Source organism: Ambystoma mexicanum, chromosome 9 (assembly GCF_040938575.1).
Source record: "Ambystoma mexicanum isolate Mex_15411 chromosome 9, UKY_AmexF1_1, whole genome shotgun sequence".
In the NCBI taxonomy this organism is placed as follows: domain Eukaryota; kingdom Metazoa; phylum Chordata; class Amphibia; order Caudata; family Ambystomatidae; genus Ambystoma; species Ambystoma mexicanum.
This window is the reverse complement of record NC_090931.1, coordinates 1213945214-1213967860: the sequence shown is the minus strand read 5'-3', so window position 1 is coordinate 1213967860 and position 22647 is coordinate 1213945214. Positions and strand designations below refer to the sequence as shown.

The following is a 22647-nucleotide window of genomic DNA, read 5'->3' as shown; positions in this document are numbered from 1 at the left end:
GAAGTATCCTCACTCTTGGTTAGAGGTGCATTTTCAGAGACTCAAGGAAATGCACATTTCTGACTTTAACAGATGTCCTACTGTATGAAAGCTGCTCTGGTTTAAATCCCCAAAAGGTATTAAAAATGTTCTGTAAACCCAGGATCTCAAATATGGTAAGATGAAAAACCAGTGTGGAAGTGTTTTATGTATTTTGTAACCAATTTGTTATGGATGCCTATTTCGCTTTTAGTAGTTTTAAAAAAAAAAAAAATCTTTTTAGGTTTGGTAGGATGGAGATTTGTGTGCTGCTTTGCTATTTACCATTACTCAGTTGATTTTGATTTGAACAATGACTTTTATTTACTAATATTATTTCTTTTCTCTACAGTGAGGCATGCCTGCAGTTTTCACAAATATGTATCCTTTTAGAATAATCATTACAATGTCTCATACACAGATCCTGAAATAAATGCGTGTGCACCGTGGGCAAATATTCAAATTGCAAGCTGCCAGCCAGCTATAGAAAATTAATTTGCCACCTTAATTTTATACATACAGCACAACATTTATTACTCGCCTAGAGTCAAATATCACTAGCCAATGGCTAGTGACGAGTGCACATTTTGCTGTGTGTGTGTGTGTGAGAGAGAATCTGCTTACATTTCATTTTTTGCAGTAAGCTAAGACAATTGGAGACCAGATTCATTTTGGACTTCGACACAAAGTCTCCCAATGGTCACAACGTAGATGAGGAGCTATATACGTTCTTGGGCACTTAAGCTTGATCTACATACATCTATGTTGTTTCCTTTTTTTCTGATGCTTTTTGAGTCTTTTCTGGTTTAGTTGTTTCCTCTTGGCATTTATTTCCGCTCACTTTATCCTTGGCCTGCTTGTATTATTGTTATTATTATTCACCTTATTTCATCGGTGATTCTGTTTTTAGACTCATTTTGTCTAATTTCTGTGCTGCTGCAGTCACGATTCTGTGGGAAACAAGCCCTCTATTATCTTTTTTTATTATGTCTTTGTAGTCCTTTGCTCTCTTAATCCTAGTTTGCTCCTCTGTTGCTTTCTAGTTTTGCCATTCTTGTTTTGCATATTTGGTCATTTAGAGGCAGCCATTTCTCCCTTTATTTGCATTGCATTCTCCCTAGCTTGTTTTAGGATCATGACTAGTGTTATTTCCAGCTAGTATGTATGAATTTTATAGATTTTATGGTTAGAAATGTACTTTGCAACTTTGCACATGTGTATGCTGCTATTTTGGCTTTGCATATTTGCACATTGTGATGCTGCTATGCTCTTCCTGAGCCAGGGTTGTATTTGCAATTTTGCACACATAGATGCTGCTATCATGTCATTGCATATTTGCACATGCTTATGCTGCTATTTTTTGTCTGCACTTGCACTTTACCCTAACCATTGCTTGCGTCATACTGACATATTGATGTCCAGCTATTAGTCACATGCACAAGCTGTTCTATTTCAATATAGGGTTGGGAAATGGTCGCCCTTTGTTTTTATCTATTGTCATTCATGTATTTTTATTCTTGCATTGTGTGCAGTATTTTTACTCTACCAATTGTATGGATATTATGACCAGGGGTTTTTTCCTTTTTGAACTTGCAAACTAAACTGGATTTAGGGAACTGTGGGTGTGCCTGGCGCGGATTTGTGGTACAGACCATACAATTTGGGGTTTTTGACCATTCTTATGCAACTGTCCTTTTTGTGCACTATGCACTGCATGGACACTCTAACCCATCGCTCCCTTTTTATTGGGATTCGCCTTGGTTCCCATTGTCGGCCACCGCCGCCCCCATTCCAACATGGCTTCCACCGTTTCCATCCCTCCATGCACGCTCACAGTTCCACTGACATAGCAATAAGACTACATCCTTCAGATATGACTGTGCTCTGGTCCTTCTTTCCTTCACGTGATCAAGCGCTCAGTTGAGCGTGAAACGCGTTGTGTGCGGGTCGTGCCTCCGGGCGTCCTGCCTCTGTCTTTGCCGGCCGTGTTTTTACCTAATTTTTGTATTACCTATTAAATTTATGACCATTCCTACGTTGTGAGCTGCGCAATTCTTTCTCCACTCTGCTGCTTTTATTGTGTCTGCAGGGAGTGCAGTTCCCCTTTCCTCTTTATTATATATTATGTGTGTTTGTCTGTGGGTTTTATACTTGGTGAAGCGTTGTTCCTTCTACAATTCCACACCGTTTCACCAATTTGCACCAAATTTTGCCTACTTACCTGTTGGAACCCTCCGGACATTACTGACTACAAAATGTATTTGTGGCTTTGTTGCCTGCCAACAAAGTCGTAAACCATGTTCACCGTGAAGGGAAACAAAAAATGTATGAGAGGACCTGAGAGGCGAAGGTGAAGGCAGGTAGTATTCCAGAAGTTTCCACATTTTTGCCGCATCAGGTGAAATTGCTTTCCAGAGGATTTTGGCAAGATGATGCCTGCTGACGAAGCCGTAAACCATGTTCACCGGGAAGGTAAATAAACAATTTTGTTTCTCAACCGGTCCTGACACGAGGAACAAATCTCCCATTCCCTAGGATGCATGGTTTGCAAGATATTTGCACTGCAACGCACCACACCACGTCCAAGGTAAGGCGACAGGTGGGGGGAGAGAACAGAAGATCCCACAGTATGCATCAGCACACCAACTCTCAATCCCCCCCCTGCCCTCTCCCCCCCCCCCCCAACGTCTGCTCTGGTGTATGTCAGCCAGCCAGACAAGCCCATTCTAGTGCAGTTTCCTTCAGGGCACAAAGCACATCAAGCGATTAGCAAATTGAAACAACGACCTACAGGATTAGTGTTATCATGGCTGTCTGCAGAGCCCGTTCAGAGAATGGGTACTTCTGCTAGTATATATAAAGTAGGAAAGTCCATTTGCGCCAACTCACACATTGCACAACGCCACCTAGTAGCCATCGCTGGAAGCTCACCTCCAGTTCTGAGCCACAACAGTAAGGCATTGTGGGTATGCAAAGTAGCTCAAATGCAAACCCTTTTCTCCAGGAAATTGTATAAAGTAGCACTTCCCTCTTAGACAAAACAATTTCCTGGAGAAAAAGGTTTGCATTTCAGGTAATTTGCATACCCACAATGCCTTGTTGTTGCTCAGAACTGCAGGTGAACTTCCAGCGATGGCTACTAGGTGGCGTTGTGGAATGTGCGACTTGGCTCAAATGGACTTTCCTACTTTCACATTTCAGGTGAGAGGTTTTTTTTTCAAACCTTTTTAAACCTACCATTACTTTCTTGGTGTTGTGAAAACATGGCCAAATGCTATTATAAATGCCATATCACATCATATATATATCATTAGGACTAAGTCAAGGGGGGGAAGGATGGGGAGGCCATGTCAGTTGGAGGGGGTAGGTTTTGAGATGCTTTCTGGAGGAGTTGTAGGAGGGTTCATTTCACAGGTGAGGTGGGAGTTCATTTCTGAGGGTGGGTGCACGGACTGGGAAACTTGCCCCCCCAGCACCATCCGATTTCTTTTGGTTGAACCTCTGTGTGACGAGGTGATGTTTATAGGCAGATCTTATAGGTCTTGTCGAGGAGTGCTTCTTGATTTTTCCAGCAAGGTATTGGAGGCGTAGTTGGAGAGACACCAGTGGGTGATAGACAGGATTTTAAACTTGATTCTGTCCTTAACCAGTAGCCAGTGGGCAGCCTTTCTAGCCTGCGAAATGTGGGCTGTTTACCAATGTCATGGGCTGCGAGGCAGGCGTTGTTTTGAATTCTTTGTAATTCATGCATGTGTTTTTTTTTTGAGGTACCGCACAATAGTGAGTTACAGTAGTCCAGTTTAGACGCTATGAGGGCGCAGGTTAATTTCGAGACAGTTCTTGGCGTTAAGGAAGGGTTTGTTGGCGTTAATTAGTTTGGTGGCGTAGCCTGATGAAGAGGCAATGTAGTTAGTTGACCTTGCGGGTCATGGTGAGGGAAGAGTCGAGGTACACCTAGAGTGTTAACGTAGGTGGCAACAGTAATGTTGTAACCGTTGATGAATGCTTTGTATGCCTGGTGAAGATTTGCCAGAAGTTTTTATCATTGAGGCAGAGGCTCTGTGCAGACGTCAACGATAGGATGGTTTTGTAGATCGTGTCCATACTGTGATTGTCACCAGTAAGTGGGATGATAATTTGAGTATCATCAGTGTAATTAGTGTATGAAATGCAGAGAGAGAGTCGAGATGATCGAATAGTGGTTTTGTATACACATTGTAGAGTGTACGAGAGACACAGGAGCCTTGGGGTACTCTGTATGATGTAGGTGTGGGATTGGCGACGGCATCCCCTGTGAGGGCTCTGGCTGATCTATCAGCCAGGAAAGTGGCAACCCACTTGGCGGCTGCTGCCGAGAAGAAGGCTGAGGACGAGAGGGCATGACAGGATCTCGTGGTCCACGAGGTTGAATGCCACAGAGGTGAAGCATGTAGGAGAAGTGTGTCCGTGCACTGGTCATTGGTGTCATCAAGCTGATTCTCCAGGTCTAGGAGGGCAGTTTCTGTTCCGTGTTTTGGGCAGAAGCCTGATTGTTGGGTCCCGAGAATGTGGTGGAGTTCGATAAATGACTGGATCTGTAGGTAAGCAACTCTGTCCATGATTTTCAGGAGGAAGCGGAACGTTGTAATAGGTCGGTAGTTGGAATGGATTGCAGGGTTAAGCGCAGGCTTTTTTCCTTTTTTTTTAAAAAAGCTGGGAGATCCAGATTCTTTCAGGGCGGAGGGGACCGTGCAAGTGGCCAAGGATGAATTAATAATGGGAAATAAGGGTTCTGCGCACACCTTTACTGTTTTCGCTGGCAGGCATCTCCCTTGCAGCAGGAAGGCTTGAGGCCTTCGATGTTGGCAAGGGTGGAGATACTAGTGGGGTGGAACTGGAAGAGGGAGATGTCTGTATGGTCTATGGGAAGGAGGGCAGGAAGCAGGCCTGCCAAGGGTGTTTGTTTGGCTTTTATTTTTGCCTGTAGTGGTGAGATCTAGCCTGTGAGGGTGTCTTGCATGCTGTTGCACCAGGCGTTATCTTTCGTTGTGGAGGACGGTGGGGAGATGGGGCGGTTCTCTACCTCCATGAGGATAGAGAATAGTTCAGGTGAGCTGGAGGCTGCTTTAGTGATTCTCTCGTTGTAGTTGGCTGCTCTGTAGTTCAGGGTGGCTTGTTTGTAATTGAGGGAGATTTTGGAGGGATGTTTTTTTGGCTGTGGTGGGGTCTTTGTGGTAGGCTGCTATTGAAGCTCTTTTGGTGGCTCGGGTAGTGCGAAGGTCAGGGGTGAACCAGGAGTTGAGGTGTTAAGACTTTCGGATTTTCCGGGCTTTGAGGGGGCCCAGGAGGTCTCCAGTTTTGCATAGCAAGGCATTGTAATGTTCAATGAGGGAGGTGGTATCCTGTGTAGGGGGGGGACGGGTTGGTTGAGAAGTGGGATGATCCTTTTGCTGATCAAGTTGCATGTGCTGCAGGCCATGGTGGTGGTGAGGACAGCCTTTGGCTTAACGAGTTTGGTGGGCATGGGGATGGTGAAGGAGATGTTGTGATGCTCTGGGCATGGCAGTTTGGATAGAATGGATATGTTACTTTTGTGGTCCACTAGCCAGTCAAGGATGCGACCATGGAGTGTGTGGGCTCTGTGATGTGTTGGGTGCAACCTAGTTCTGCCAAGGAGTTGGCTAAGGCGGTGGCCTCTGCATCTGAAATATAGCGGATATGGGAAGTCATGACCAGCTTAACTCTGCTTGTTTCCATTGCTGTCCCCCATAATGCCATTTTGTATGTCATTGTGAATCCCTTCTCCTGTAATATGTATGTACTCATGGGCTTTGCAACAGGAATGTGCCGTGTTAAGCTGGTCATGACTTCCCACATCTGCTGAATTTAAAGGGGTTTGGTGCGTTAAATCTGTGCATTAAATCTGTGCAACTTAACTAAGGGTTTTTCAGTTAATTTCAAAAGGTTTGTTATACCATGGTTTATTCAAACACTAGACATGGCCTTCGGGCATGACCACTGTGCATGTTGTACCAATAGAATTTCATTATGCCCACTAGCCATGGCCTTCGGCCATAGCCAGTGGCTGGCCGTGGCCACTGTACATGTTCCACCTATAGGTTTCCTTGGGGCCCATTAGCCATGGTCTTCAGGTATGGACAGTGGCCAGGGCCATCCACCTATAGGTTTCCTTGGGGCCCACTAGCCATGACCTTTGACCTTGGCCACTGTACATGTTCCACCTATAGGTTTCCTTGTGGCCAACTAGCTGTGGCCACTGTGCATGTTGCACCAATAGGATTTCTTTAGGGCCCATTAGCCATGGTCTTCAGGCATGGACAGTGGGCATGGCCATCCACCTATAGGTTTCCTTGGGCCCCACTAGCCACTGTACATGTTCCACCTGTAGGTTTCATTGGCGCCCACTAGCCACAGCGTTTGCACCAATAGGTTTCTTTGGGGCCCACTGTCACAAAGACCCATTTCCCCCTCATAATAGATATCCCCCATTCATTTTTGCCCCTGTTTCCATTACCCCGATAATTATCGCGATAATCGGATGCCAACTACAGTGGATAAATGTAGATCACCTACTGTCAAATAACTGTGCCACCATTACTGCGATAATTATCGCTATGATTTGGACTACAACAATATTACCCCAATAATGCAAACGTGTTTGAACTGCAACTAGCTGCCCAAGCCACCTCCAACTTCGCTTGGGTTTTTTTTCCCCCTCCCCACATCTAGCCTGATGCCATTTCATCCTTTTTCCTCCTCCAAATACCTTTTCTCCAGCATGGGGTCTGGCATGGATTCACATGCTCATGAATATTCCCCGTCGTCAGGCTGGGAATCCTCGGTAAAGAAAAAACCAGTATCAGTTTCGTTTCTGATCTGTCTTTTGTAATAATAACCAATCACTGATCTCTGTGTCATACTGACCACAGCCAATGACTGCCCTCTACCTAAGCCCCGCCTCTGGCAGCCATCTTCAGATTTTTACCGCACGTTCATGTGTTGGGATCCTCGTGCTATTGCTCTCGAGCGTTAGTGCTATTTTTTCACGTTTTTCTCAAAAAACGTCTTTTTTTTCGGTCAAAAGAGCCTCAAGCTCCACCGACTCTCTATCCGATCAACGGGGACCCGTGTCGGATTCGTCTGCGCCCCTCAAGGGTGAAGATTTCGTCGAGCTACGCTTTTGGAGGACTCCAGAAGTTTCTCAGGCCCGGTCATGGCCCAGGAGAAGGGAAGCTCGACGCCCGGAAAGCTGTTCAGGGTCTGCCCTGGATGCCAGCTGCAGAACGTCTTCAAGGAGGACGAACACTCTTTTTGTCTCTACTGCCTACATGAGGACAAGACGCACGTGGAGAAGGACTGTGCGTTTTGCGGCAACATGTCGGAGCGGACCATGAAGGACCGCCATCAACGTCTCGCCAACTGGCTAGAAGGGAAGAGCCCGTCCGGCGAGGAGAAGAAGAAGAAATCTGAGCGGTCTTCTAAGACCTTTGAGGACGCCCCGGCGACGGGGGTCCAACATAAGGCCAAGCACCGCGAGTCCGCTGGCACCGGGAGCGCCGAACGGTCGGGCTCTACGGGCGCCAGGCAGGGCGCACCCTCCCCGGCACCATCAACCACGAGCCAACGCTCTGGGTCGGGTAAGAGGAAGGCCGAGCACCCGCCGAAGCTCTTGGAGAGGCCCCGGTCGAGCTCGAAGGCGGAGGGGGAGCGAGGCGGTGTCCCCCCCCTCAAGGATAAGGCGGTGAGCGCACCTAAGGTGGTGAAGGCCTTAATCCATCCGGCCAAGCCCTCTATCGAAACTGTCGCGGCAGCCCTGGCTCAGCCTGTGCAGGCTACACCAGTGGTGGCGACCTCGGGGCTCAGAGTCTCCCTACCACCTCGGAGGGAGTCCTCTTTTGTGCCCATCGATAGGACCCCCGTGAAATCCCCCGAGGGGAAGAGAAAGGGGGGGGGCAGGGCGTCGTCGTAGATTCGGCCTCAACCTCGGAGGAGGAACTGGTCGAGGTCTTAAGCCACGGCCTCTGCGTGGAAGAAGACCGGCCCGTCGGGATGGATCCCGACGCAGGTGACGACGACATCGCCAAGGGTACCGACGGGGCCCCTGTTCGCCCGTCGGATTCCCCTCTGCCAGCGCCGCGAGACAACTCGGCGGCCATTTTGTTGGCTATACAGTCCTTATGCTCAGAGATAAGGACGAGACTACCGTTGCCGACGGAGGAACCTCTCCCGTCGGGGGACCCAGAACCGGGACCTTCTGGTGTTCCCCCTACTAAGAAAAGAAGGATCCACCCTCCACCTCCTTTTCAGCCGTCGCGCCCCGTCCAGCCCTCCTCCCCGTCCACCCGAGGGGATGATACGGGGACTGACACGGCAGCGACGGGTACGGACGACGAGGTATACGACGAGGATTTACTGTCGTCGCCTCCCACCAGGGCTTCTCCGCCCGACGAGATTGGATCGTTCCACTCCATGATCACCAGGGCATCCGAGCTTTTCCAACTCTGCCCTGAGGAGAAGAAGAAGGAAGGTTTCCTTTATCAGCGGCGCGAGGCCAAGAGGAAGACGGTCCTCTCAGTGCCTCTATTGGACGACATTTGGGATGAGGGCCTCACCCTCCTCAAGAACCCTTCCACGACGCCAGCTAGAAGAGACCGGTACGAGAAGAAGTACCGGGTCCCGGACACGGCCCCCCTGTGCCTCCGGGCACAGCCTACCCCGGACTCCGTCGTCTCCGCGGCGGCCAGGAAGAAAGCGGGGGGGGGGTGCGGCCTCCACATCGACTTCCCCACCGGACGGTGAGGGAAAGAAATTGGACGCTATGGGACGCAGAGTCATCTCGTCGGCAGTTAAAGCGGCCAACGCCTTGGCTATCGTGGCCCGCTACGACAGGGAGCTCTGGAGATGGCTCTCCGGCTGTATCATGTACTGTCACCGGTTGGCAAACCGACCGCTGCCTGGCCGTCCGAGAGCCCATTCCACCAGAGCGATCGCAGCTACCACGGCGTTCCTATCTGGTGTGCCCCTGCTGGACATATGCAGGGCTGCTACGTGGAGGTCGACGCACACCTTCACGAAATTCTACTGCGTCGACCGGGATTCCAGGGAGGAGTCCAGGGTCGGCCAAGCAGTGCTGCGCAACCTGTTCGCCTGAGGTGAGCCTGGTGAGGAGGTAAGATGCTTAATGTTGAGTTTGATGTAATGCTTAATGTTGAGCCTTTGCCACCTCCCGTGGTTGTGCATGTGTGTACTGCTATGTATTCTTTATTCATGAGCATGTGAATCCATGCCAGACCCCATGCTGGAGAAGGAACAAGTTACTTACCTGTAACTGTTGTTCTCCGGCATGGGTCTGGCATGGATTCACATGCGAACCCTCCCGCCTACCCCTCTGCGCCTCTTCACTTGGTCAGACTGCCACTTCACGTGCTTCCAAATCTGAAGATGGCTGCCAGAGGCGGGGCTTAGGTAGAGGGCAGTCATTGGCTGTGGTCAGTATGACACAGAGATCAGTGATTGGTTATTACTACGAAAGACAGATCAGAAACGAAACTGATACTGGTTTTTTCTTTACCGAGGATTCCCAGCCTGACGACGGGGAATATTCATGAGCATGTGAATCCATGCCAGACCCATGCCGGAGAACAACAGTTACAGGTAAGTAACTTGTTCCTTTTTCCACTTTCCGTTTTTGCATTGCCCTGGTAATTACCGCAGTAATCGCTTGAAATGAGCAAAAAAAAGAAAAAATACGGCTTTTTCATTTCTGAAAAGCCGCGCTGATGGATTGTGGGACACATGTATAGCTATAATTATGGGAAAAGGGGGCGCCCCCTTCTCCGTCAAATAGTTTAACTGGATGGAATAACCTTGGACCTCTCCTGAAAATTAATTTAACTTTCGTACCCAAGTTGTTTCATACCTGGTGAAATTCCGTCAAGCAGTTTTTGCTGTGCGTTTCGCAGAAATTTGGACTTTTTCTCTATGGGCACATGAATCGGAGTAGGTTGAAAAGAGCGTTTTTTAAAAACTTTTTTTTTTAATTACCTGCTAGCACAATAACGAAAGAACCCATCCTGGTTACCTCTAACACCAACTGTCTACCTAAAACAACTTCCATAACAGGAGCACTGATCAATGCTAGATCAGTCGTGGCCCACGTCAGTGAAATAGACAACCTCCTTACATTAGATAACCTCAACCTCCTAGCAGTCACAGAAACCTGGCTACATGACGCAGCAGGTCCAGCCCTCTCCCTAGCAATACCTAAAGAGTACCAACTACTAAGACTAGACAGCCAGAACTCCAGAGGTGGTGGCTTAGCCATCATCTCCAAAGCCAACCTGATTGTAAGATTAACAACACTGCCCACCCTAAAATCCTGCGAACTCCTGACTGCTAAATTACCGAAATACCCATGCCAAACCCTAACTATCTATCTCATTTACAGGCCACAGGGCCCTTGGGCCTATTCGCAGAGGAATTATCCAGCCTCTTAGCGAGTAACACAAAAACGTCATCCCAGACAATGATCCTTGGTGATCTTAACCTAGGTCTTAATGACCCAGATGACAAACAAGCGCAAGTTATTGCCACCATGCTTGAGGGACATGTCCTCACCCAAAAAGTTCTCACCCCCACCCACGACAAAGGGAGAATATAAGACTGGGTAGCCACTTCCAACTGCCCTACTACTATCACCAAAATTACACCCCAGCCGTGGACTGACCACTTCCTCATTAATTTCTACTTAACATTCAACAAGATGCCCAGAATTGAAAAAATAATGGCACCATCTGTTCCCACTAGATCCAGAAAAAACATCACACCTGACAATATCTTACCCCTGCTCCTCCCAACCATCAATGCCTTGCCAACTGATTATGACCAAGACACCATGGTCAAAATATACGACGACACCATGGTCATAGCCATGGACACCATTGCCCACTGAAGAACTGTAAAAGTAAACCACAATCCCACCTCCAATACTTGGTTCACCCCCCACTTAAAAGAACTCAGATTGGAAAAAAGGAAGCTTGAAACTGTATGGCGACACACCCCTACAGCTGAAAACAAACTTAAACTCAAACTATGCGCTACTAACTACAAGAAAGCAATCATCCAAGCTAAAAAAGATGTATATAACGATAGAATCTCCAAAGCATGTTCCAATACAAAGGAACTATTTGCAATCCTGCGAGAACTTGAATCTCCCATACCACCACCCGATAACGTACCCAAAGACCACCAATGGTGTACCAATATCCAAAATGCCCTCGCAAATAAAGTGAAAACATTACAATCTAAAATTACTATAAAAAAAGCCTCGCTCTCTCTCAGTAAGCCCACGCCCAAGCCTAGCCTAACACCCTTCAAATTCACTAAAGTTTCCACTTGTGAAACTGAAAAAATCATTGCCTCACTAAAACCATCCAATTGCAAAGGCGATTACTGCCCGGCCCAGATAATTAAGGATGCTGCCAGAGACCTAGCCCCCTACGTCACTAAACTCATCAATGCCTCCTTCTCATCTAGCACCGTCCCAAGCATTTTAAAAGAGTCCTGGGTTCTCCCCCCTGCTAAAAAAAACAAACCCTAGACCCCTCCATCCCCACCAACTATAATTGACAGAGTGGCCTACCTCCAAATCCAAAAATACCTGCAGACTAACCAACTCCTTGGCACTCGTCAATCGGGCTTCAGACCTCAGCACGGCACTGAGACCACACTTATAGATCTTAAAGCCCAAATCGACGAGCTCAACGACAAAGGAAACACAGCTATGCTGCTCCTCCTTGATCTGTCGGCGGCTTTTGACCTAGTGGACCACGCAGTACTCTGCAAACACCTAGCGTCAGCCACCCACTTCTCAAGTGAAGCTATAGCCTGGCTCCAATCCTTTCTCGACAATAGAAGTATGCAAGTCTTCTCCACCTTAGACTCTGCAGACCCTATCCAGACAACATGTGGAGTCCCACAGGGCTCCTGTGTCTCGCCAACGATGTACAATATCTTTACTAAACCTCTATTCGACAAATTGGACAGACTGGGTGTCACCTACACAAATTATGCAGACGACACCCAGATCCTCATCCCCCTTTCGGGCAATTTCACTACTGATACTGCTTTAGTAAACAAAATGTACACCCTCATTCAGGCATGGATGGCAACCCATGGCCTCTGCCTGAATGACGAAAAAACAGAGATCCTTATTCTAGTCTCACCTAACAACTTAAAAAAAACTCTATTCCAACTACAGCTCCTTCAATATCGACGGCAATATAATCCCTATCGCCAAAGAGGTGAAGACACTTGGTTTCTACTTGGACTCCACTTTGTCCCTAAGTAAACAAGTGAACTCCCTGGCCTCATCCACTGCCTATACTGGTAAACTTATTAAAGCATGCAGACCCTTCCTCTCACCAGCTAGCTGCATTATCCTAGCCAATGCACTGAACCTCTCAAAATTTGATTACGGCAATTCACTTTATGCAGGCGCTAACAAATGCATCATCAATAAACTTCAAACCCTGCACAACAACGCGCTCAGAACGGCCCTGAACCTCCCAGCCAGAGAGCACATTTCGAATGTGCGTAGAAATTACAACTGGCTAAAAATTAGCGATAGAATCACCTTCAAAATTGTGACACTAACATTCAAATGTCTGAACAATGCAGCCCCCCCATACCTTAGGGAATAATAGGAAAAACCGCTGCACGACCAACCAGAACAGCCAACTCTTTCTGCCTCCAAACCCCTAGATTCCAACTAAAAAAAACAGGAGGCAATATCTTCCCTGTGCAAGCAGCTCAATACTGGAACGCCCAACCAGTTGAACTAAGAAGGGACCAGCCCTACAACAGCTTCAGGCACCATACCCACACCTGGCTCCGACGCAATGACCTTTGAAACCTGAGACCATGTGCATTGTGATCTGATGCCATACGTACCCCTCCGCTCTCACATGTAAAATGTACATAATGTATTTACTGTTTATAATATGTTACCCTCTATCCTTACATGTAAAGAATGTATATAATGTAATTACTGCCTATAACATACGATGCCAACAACCTGTAATCTGTAACCTGTAACCAAGCTCTAGGTATTCTTGTTATTCTGTGCGCCCAGCTACCCAAGGGTTTTCTGGCGCCCTATAAATAAACAAACAATTCCAGTGAATGGAGAGACACAGAAGGACCATTTGGTTCTGTGCAAAGTTGTTATGGTACACTGTGATGGAAAGGAATGTAAACAGTTTCTTGGCAGGCACATATGAACCATGTCTGAGTGGAGAAGGCGAAGGAGCCTTATCAGCATGGCTCTGTGGTTCACAGTGAGAGAAAAGGTGGGAGGCAGCGCCACAAGGAGGGAGTGCTTTTGCATGGAGAATGGGAGTGGAGCTTTGCATACAAGGAGAGAGGGATTTCATGACAATGAATGGAGGAATATATGGTAAGATGGTGTATTGCAGGCCGACAGAAGAAGGCCATGCTAGTAGATATGATGAAATGTCACATTGACAAAGAACACGACCAGAACACGGAGTGAAAGTACACGCAAACACAGACTTTCAGGCATTGCTCAAATATAGAATGCTGACACACAGAGAAACGAAGGAATGCTTAAAGTAACCATAGAGATTTGTATACGTCATTGGACAGTATAATGGAGAGAACAGAGAAAGGGGAGTTCTCTAGTTGTTGGAGATGAGGCTTTGGGGTAGTTGCTGCTCTGCTGGCCTGCTCTATGGGATGTTGTTGGAGATGCAGTTCTGAGATTGAGGGAGCTACTCTTTGATGATGTAAGAGAGATGTTTGGTGGTGGCATAGGAGAGACTAAGCATTCTGATGAGGCCTTGATGAGATAGATCTGGCAGAGAGAGAGCGAGGCCTGACTCTGACTGACTGGCTCGTTGCAGAGTGAGCGGGAGAGGAGAGACAGAGCAACACTGAGAACAGCAAGAGGGGAGTATTGCTGAAAAAGACATGGGTGCATGGGGGAATTAGAACAGACTCACAAAAAGAGCTTTGGGTTTGGGAAAGGGGAAATCAGACAGGGATTGTCTTAGAGAGAGAGAGAGTGAAGTATGGTGTGGAATGGAGTGGAATGCTCAATGCTGAATGCTGACACTTGCCATATGTATATTGCATTAGACGCGGATAGATCCAGCTAATCACAGGCTTGCATTAGAAGCCTGTAAGGCTTATAGTTATTCACTGCATGGTAGATTTGCACCAGAAGCATAAAAGGTGCAAATTCGAGATTTGCATAGTTTTAGTAGGGTTTTGTGCATCATGCATTATGTATGAATACATGTATTCTATTGTTATAATTGAATCGATTCTTGTGTTTTCTTTGTGTCTTATGTTATGTCCATAGGAGTAAGAAAGATAGAAGTATGTTAGGAGTAGGAGTAATCTAGAAGTAACACAGTGCACATAGGCCCTGAGATACGAAAGCAGGGGGGGTATAGTGATCCACACCCCCCTAAGAGATTGTCTAAGGTTGTCTAAGACTGATGCATGGTCGGGGCTAGACCATGGTAGGATTTGTTTTACGGTCTCACAATTCGCGCCTTGAAACACTTGTGTATAGGTATAGGCACGTTACAAATGCCATATCATATCTCAATTTGGGGCTAAGGCTGACCCCAGTTCTGCTGTGGCTTTTGATACCAGGGTTCGCCTTGAGGCTTCTCCATCTGGATCTAGCTGTACCGAGTCTTGGCAAGAGGCCCCTCTCGAGGTGGCTATAAGACCAGGGTTAAACCTGAGGTTCCCCTGCTTGGGGCTAAATCGGTCACCAACAGAATTGAGAGTCCCTCATTGAGGGTCCTGGCTGTAAGGTATACCCCTAAGCTTTTCCATGCACGTGTCCATGGTGATATCAGTTCTGTTGAGGGGGCGAAAGAAGGCCGTCATATACCACACACCTTCCAATACCGGCTCTGCCAAGGATCCTCCACTAGAGGCTAATTCTGGGGAAGCCCCTGACGTATCGAGTAAACACCCTTGATCTGCCAGCATCGGCTCTGCCACGGTTCCTTGTTTCAAGGCTAGGATTACACGCAAGGCCCCTGACTTCCCTGGGGAGACTATTGGTTCACTTGCTCCTGTGACGCAGTTCGCCCCTGGTGTGTGATAATGGCAGCCCAACCTCCGCAGGCTATGGCAGCCATTTTGAATACCTCCCTTTAGAGTGAGGTTTTACATCAACAAGCAGGGCGTCATGGACTCTCCTCTCCTTGTGGATTTTGCCATACAAATTTGGGCTGGGCCATCCAATATATGGTTTGTCTCCAGGCTCCACACATCCCGGGTCACCTCAATGTGACCGCAGATTAATTCAGTCACCAGTCGGCATCGGTTATGAGTGAGATGAAAGGCAATATCATCTCCAACTTTTCCAGCAATGGGGCACGCAAGAGGTGGTCCTCTTTGCAACTTGTGGGTCAACATGAAAGCTTATGCTTTCCCCTCATTTCCTCCTCTCTATTGGTCGCTCTGTAAGCATATTGAACCGTTGCCAAAGCAGCTATGTGGGCTTTCCCACCAGCTTTTGGTAAGCATTACTGCTTAGACCTGGGCTCCAGAGCCGATGCTCCATTCGGCCATGCTGTTAAAACCTTTTTCAGTAAGGAAGTTCCATCCACCGTATTTCCTGTGAGGAGTGCTTGGTAATCACCCAAAAGTATGGAGGAAAGGTGACGGGACGTAGGAGTGTAACTAAGTTACTCACCGTAGTGACTACCTTACTCTTAGTCCACAGTCCCCTTTCCTCCATACGCCCGCCTTCCCCTCTAATAAGTATCCTCTATTATTGCTTAAGTGGGCTCAGACCTGGTAATAGAAAAGGACTGAAGGGCGATGCGCGGGTGGAGCTAAGGAGTGCGGGATTATGGCCGTGTGCGGTACCCCGCGTAAAAAGAGGATACATTTTCAATTTGATGCTTTATTACTAAAGTGCTTCGGTCTCGTCCCACAGGACGGAATGTCCCAAAAGTATGGAGAAAAGGGGACTATGGACTAGGAATAAGGTAGTTATTTCTGTGTAGCTTTTAAAATGGAACAGTCTTCCTAGTTAATGACCAGAAATATGTGAACTATAAAGGCACAAAATTGTATCCCTTGAAATTGAAGACTGTAATGTTTGGCAGTTTGTCCTTCTTACTGCTAGTCCTGCTCCAACAACATCAAGGAAACCTAAATCACCCAATTTCAGGGACATCATCGGAGTCAAACTTGGTTTGAGTAAGAGAGGTTTACATAGTTAGCCCTTCTTCCTCATTCTTCTGAGGTTTAAAACTGATAAGAGGAAGATGGTGGGAGGCAGGATTCTGCTGTGAGTTTTTATGCTAGAGTAGAGAAGGGAATTACTTTAGAATAGTGTTAAAATGGAAGTGGAGTAGGCTTAGAGTCTAATTGATTTTAGGGTACAGCTTTTTAAGTAGGACTAGAATAGGGTTTATGATAGTCTGAATTTATTGTGGAAGTTTGACACTTGTTGTTTCCACAGTGAACAGAAAACTGTAATTGCTGACTTGTAGAACATGGATTTTCTGCTTCATCAAGGAAAATCATTTGTTACTCTCAGCCAGTGTGATGCGCATAGTGGGGCTCATTTTCTATGGGGCCATAATGTTAATGGAAAACGTAAAGGCCTTGCGTGAGGACTTAACTCCTTCCATTAAGATTAACCCTGTGCCCCCACCCTTTGTCATTCATTTTTATAGTGGAAAGCAGGGGTGGAACGCAACTTGCATTTTCGCTGCCTTCCTCTCCTCCATACAAATGCTCCAGCATTTGCGCCGGTATGCATTTTCATGCTGTGGCAAATGGTCTGAAACGTTCACCCACTGTAATCCTCCATGGTCGCCAGCCCTTACAATGTTTGGTGGCTCTGGACATACTGAGGGCTCTCAGTCACAAGACACCCTGCCCCTTCAGAAAAATAAAATAGAAAAGAAAATCACACGCTGCTCTCGCCCACTAATGTTCCCTTGAGAAAAAAATATTATGGAACAAGTTGGTTGTTTTCATTAATCCTATCTTTTTCAAGGAATAAGCATTGCCAGTGATTCTCTGTACTCTCGGGAAAAGAAAAAAATGATGGGTCAACTTCTAGGATCATTGATTTTTTTTTTTTTTTTTTTTTCCAAGCAGGTTAAATTTGAAAGTGTCAAATTTAAACCAGTGAGTGTGTTTTCTTCACCCTCTGGGCAAAAGGTGTGCGTTTAGTCTTGGAGTTACTGATTTTCTGTTTCCTCAAAATAAATCCTGTTTGAGCATGCAGTTGCTTTCAATCACCCATATTTGTTTTAATCTCGGATAGCCCATCACTTACTTCCTGGCCCTTCAGGAAACCCACTGGGGCTCATTTTTGAGTGCACTGTAAAGTCGGAGGCTATGCCCTGTATGCATGCCCTTAGGCGTGCACAGTTCCCTGTCGCTGAATTTTCATCCTTTGCACAGCGGAATGCAAAAGTGCAGGGCAAAAGGCACCCTGTACTTATTTGGACAGCATCCAGAAATGACGGGTTGCTACTATAGGAACTAAGATACTGTCCTGTTTATATCGGAATCATTTGTCGTACTTTTAATGCATCATGTGGAGTTTGTCTGGGGTTACTTGAACATTTATTTAATATTGCTTTTGGTAGGACATGTTTGTTTTGATATTTGAATTTTGCTGCAGTATGCATACCCGAGTTCAATAAACTCTTAGACGTCTCTTTTTCTCAGAAAGTGGCTATAGTAAAATGAAATATGTGGTGATGACATAGTTTAGTACCACATATTTTACTATTGTCTTTTTTGGGTAAGTTGCATCTATCCCTTCCTTTTCAATGAAGTTTTTATGATTGATATTGTAGGGAAGCTGCTTGGATGGATCGTTAACATTAAGTTATTCTGTTTGTTGTTTATTCCGTTGTTCCTAAAGACGTTCCACAGTTTTGAAACTCCACAACTGTATCGGTTTTTCCTTTCCTTAAATGCAGTGTATTTGGGAGGGTACCCAAATGCCATGTAGGTGTTTGATGGCATCTTGTCAAGATACAGTAAAGTATTTGGTAATTCTTTCCCATATTTTAAGCAAATCCTTTATGGGCTTAGACATAGTTTCTGATTGCATGCTCGGGTACAAATAGAGTTGCAAGCTACTAGCCAGCCATGAAAAGTCGCTTGCCACCTCAATTTTACACATAATCACAGAACACCATTTCTTGCTTTGTGGGAGTCAATTGTAACTAGCCAATGACTTGTGGCGAGTGCACATTTTTAAGCATGCTGCATGTATATGCACGCCCTTCTGTGTTGGTGCACACATTTCCGTATGTATGTCTTTTACATTTGACATGTTGTGGATGAAGTAGGTTGATAAACCTCATTTCAGTACCCCATTAAGGTGATCTGGCAAGACTCATCCACCCTTTTCAGTATGTCTTGGCCTTCTGTCTACAACACATTTTGTTTAATTTAAATTGTTTTTATTAAGACTTTTTGATATAAGTAGAAACGACAACCACCCTCGCCCCACATTACCCTTGGTAATTTTAGAGGTAGTAAACAAAAGGAGACATAAATCCTTGTGCCAACTCTTGATACAGTCTCATAAAATGCCCAAAATGCATAGTTTGTGAAGGCACCATTGAAACATATAATCACTGCGGAGAAAAGATAAAATAAATCCCAGATCTGTCTTAAAAGCATAATCATCCCCCTGGACCCTGGATGTGACTCACTCCATAGCTAAAAAAGTGCCAAACTTTCTGCAGCCAATCTGTACTCTGTCGTAGGATCGCTCTGCATCCAGCTCAGGGTAATAATCAGTTAGGCAGCTGTGAGGAGCTAGGATTGAGACACGGACACAGAGGAGACATGTTTTGGCTATTACTCCTTTACTTAAATGAAAAAGGAGTTTGGAAAATGCCCCACTATCCCTAATCTAGTGGGAATTTCCCTACCTCGAACAATAGCTAAGGAGTCTGTCAATGTCAAGATATCCAAATAAATGTAAATCCTTTGTCTGTAATCCTATTCTGGCTCTCACACTCTCAAATAACTCTAAGGTGTAAAGGGTTATGTTTCTTGCCTTCTTAAAGTGTTCAAAACTCTACATAAGGGTTTCCTTGCAGACAAAGTGCACAGTTCTAGGAAGAGCATCCTTCTCTAGGCTTTTTCTCTTAACCAGCCAGTTCCAAAAAGAATCCAGCTTCCAAAAGTATCTGTCTCCCCTCAGAGCTTTCACGTTGTTTGAGGAAGTTGTCCCCTTCCCCAAGGTTGCTCTTCCTTTCGAGTTCCAAAGGTACCTTTCTTCCCAAGGACCTTTCCTTTCCTTTAAGCACTTTGTTCACAGTTCACACTTCACAATGTTATTGTCTTTCTTTAACTTCCTCTCTTAATACACCACAGTTCATATGTATTGCTTTCCTTTTATCAATTCACGCCATATTTCATACACACTTCTCTTCACCTGGTATACTTTCCTGGCAGGACTTTCTATATATGAAGCACTTAACTTGCCTTCACTGATAGCTGTTCCTTCAGGTTGGATTTTATTTCTGTTTATTGATTGTTTAACAAATACTTTCATTTGTTTATTGGCTTCCCATTTGCGTTCTCTTTGGGTTTTCATGAAGCAGTATAATTTGGCGTTGCTTCACCTTTGTCTGCTGTGTTGTATTGGCTCGGTGTGCGCCCGGTTAAGTGCAGCCTTGCTACTGTTCCTGTTTCCTCGGTGCGTGGTTCCCGCAGCATTTCCCTTCTTCGCATTGAACTGCTGGCACTTCCTTCTCTTCTCTCTGAAGTCTGGTTGGCCTCTCTGCTGTCTGCGCATCTTCCTTCTGTCTGGCTTTCAGCTGCGTTCCTGACCGGCAGGCAGACCTGCGTCTGCAGCTTTCTCTCTCTTTCAGCATAGGATCTTTCATGGATTCACATGCTGTGAATATTCCCCGTTGTCATGCTGGGAAAACCCTGGTAACTTTAAAATGGTAGTTTTCTTATGGAAAAAACATTGACGCCTTGAGTGTCCCATCAACGTCCTTATGGGTGCTTTGGGTAGTACCAATGGGACGTCGAATTTATAGCGCTGCCTCTGCAGCTTCCCCTCAGTTTTCAACCATCTTCCAAACTGTTGGGATTACCTCGCGTTCTCTCCTGAGAGAATTCTTCTTTATTTGAGGAAACATTTCTTCACTTCAACATTTGCTGTTTCTAGTCTTTCGACATTGGAAAGCTTGATTCCGGCCCTGTTATGGAAACTTCGGGTCCAAAGAAATTCTTGTTCAGGTTGTGAGAGCTGCGGCCTCAAGAATGTATATGAGGGAGACAGGCACTCGGAGTGCATTTATTGTTTGTACCCAAATCATTCAGCCGAAGAATGCAATATCTGCCAAGGGTTCTCACAAAAAACCCTTAATGACAGAAATAGACGCCTAATTTGTTGCCTAAATGAGGTAGCCTGCCCGGCATCGGAGGTTGGCTCATCACGCAGTGGCAGGGCTACTTCTCCCTCAGACAAGAGGTCACCATCACGCCAAAGATCAAGATCTGAGGAACCGCTAACAAAAAAAACAGAGGACAGGTGAGACTGTCATCTTCCAGTCAGGATAAGGCCACGCATTCATTACCTCTGAAAAGGCCTCTGTTGAGTGGTGAGGAGTCACAGGTTCTCCCTAAGCACCAGTCTCAGGGGTCTTCCACATCACGCTTGGAGGGAGCAAGGGGAGAAGGGCTCACACCCACAGAAATCTGTGGACCTGGCCCGAAAATCTTTGTCTTCGACAGAAAATTTTTAATCCAGGCCAACGTCCTGACCCCCGTTGGCGAAGAAGTCTTTTCCACTGGTAATAAACATCACTCATCATCGGGGTCCCATAGGTCCTCGCTCAGCCACAAGTCCACAAAACATCACAAGAAATCCAAGTCATCCAAACTGTCGCCTTCACCATCAACGACGTTATCTGTGACAACATTGCCTCCATCAAAGTCTCGACTCCTGTCTGTGACTATCGACGACGACTGATCCGTCGACGACCATTCCATTGACTGCCGTACCGTCGATGACCACTCTGTCGACACCCATTCCGTCGACTACTGCCTCGTTGGCAGCGAAGAAAAAATACCCAGCGACACGTAAATCCTCTACTGGGCTGGACCATCCAGAATTGGAGACAGAAGTTCTGTCCCCCAATGGCAGATTAAAGCAGACAACTGCCCCTACGGAACAACCTCTTTCAGAAAGGTACCCAACCATATTACTGGAGGAGATACTACAACATGAAATTACATCGGATTTTGGGGCACCTCCTTATGACGATCAGGTGGTTTTCGAGTCGGATCATGAGGAAGGAGATTCACAACCACCTTTTCCAGATCCATCAGTCTTGGGCCTGCAGCGGACAACTCAAACGCACTCCTTGTCATCCACATAAATAGACATGGGTGTTGTCGCATCACACTATCCTCTCATATATCCCCATTCATTACTATCTTTTCAGGTACTATCCACTGTGCAGTCTCTTCTCGGAAAGCTGATTGCTAGGCTTCCTCTGCCTCAGGCTCCAAAAGACCCACCGTTGGAAAGCCCACAGATTACACCTCGACAGGACACTTCTGATTCTCTTTGAGACCAGGGCGCTCGCCCTAGAAGGCAATCCCCAGCTAGACCTCCTCCCCTGTCCCCTAGAGAATCTGGTCCTCGATGCAGGGAGCATTAAGAAGAACTGGTGGATTCAGATCAGGACATTGCTCCACAGGACATCCTTTCCACCGTCTCCTCTTCTCCAAGGAGAGCAGACACTTGGGACCCAGACCAGGATGCGCTGGGTAGCCCGGCTCAACCACCCCCTCCCCCCGGACGCCATAGGAGCATTCCATTCCATGATGGCTAAGGCCTGCCAGGAATTCGCCTAATCGTAGAGGAAGAAAAGGATTGCATCTTATTTGATCACATGGGGAAAAAGATGAAAAGCTGTCTTTTCAATTCCAATCCTGGATCATGTATAGCAGGAGGGCCTCCGTACAATGAAACACCCATTTAAGGAACCAGCAGTCAAAGGTTGCTTGGAGAAAAAATGTAAAGCTCCAGAATCCACTCTGAAGTGTTTAACATCACAAACAACGCCGGAGTCTGTTGTCAGCTGCAGCTAGCCAGAAAGCACGCACCCAGCACAAGTGTGCCACTCCCTGGGACAATGATAACCGCAAGTCGGACGCCTTGGATGTGAAAGCAGCAAACTCTTTAGCCATTGTGTCAAGGCACGACTGCGAAATGTGGCATCGGTTAGCCCCACTATTGGACCACCTGCCAGAACAGCAAAGGAAAGAGGTTATGCTCTTGGTGAGAGAGGGGGAAGAGGCATCGAACCACAGCATAAATATTGCTGCAGAGCTAGCCGAGACTGGCTTCAAACAAAATAACAACGCAGTGGTTCTCAGGCGCCAAGCTTGGCTTCGTTGCACGGATTTTCGCCAGGAAGTACAACACAGGGTAGTGGACATGCCATGTGAGGGTGAGTATCTTTTTGGTGAAAAGATAGAGGAAGCTTCAAAGGTCATGAAAGCTGATTCGGACACAGCAAGGTCGCTTACGACTCTGCAAAGCACAAGATCTTTTCGCCCCTT

General features: G+C 46.5%; 1 protein-coding gene across 2 annotated transcripts in view; it reads left to right on the top strand.

The window, feature by feature from the left end:
- Positions 1 to 22647, top strand: part of UBXN4 (UBX domain protein 4) — a 1027720-nt gene that overhangs the window by 234060 nt on the left and 771013 nt on the right. For both annotated transcript variants that reach the window (XM_069616541.1, XM_069616540.1), the window contains one exon: positions 371 to 399. In XM_069616541.1, the coding sequence (XP_069472642.1) occupies positions 371 to 399 (29 nt within the window). The remainder of the gene's footprint in view (positions 1 to 370; positions 400 to 22647) is intronic.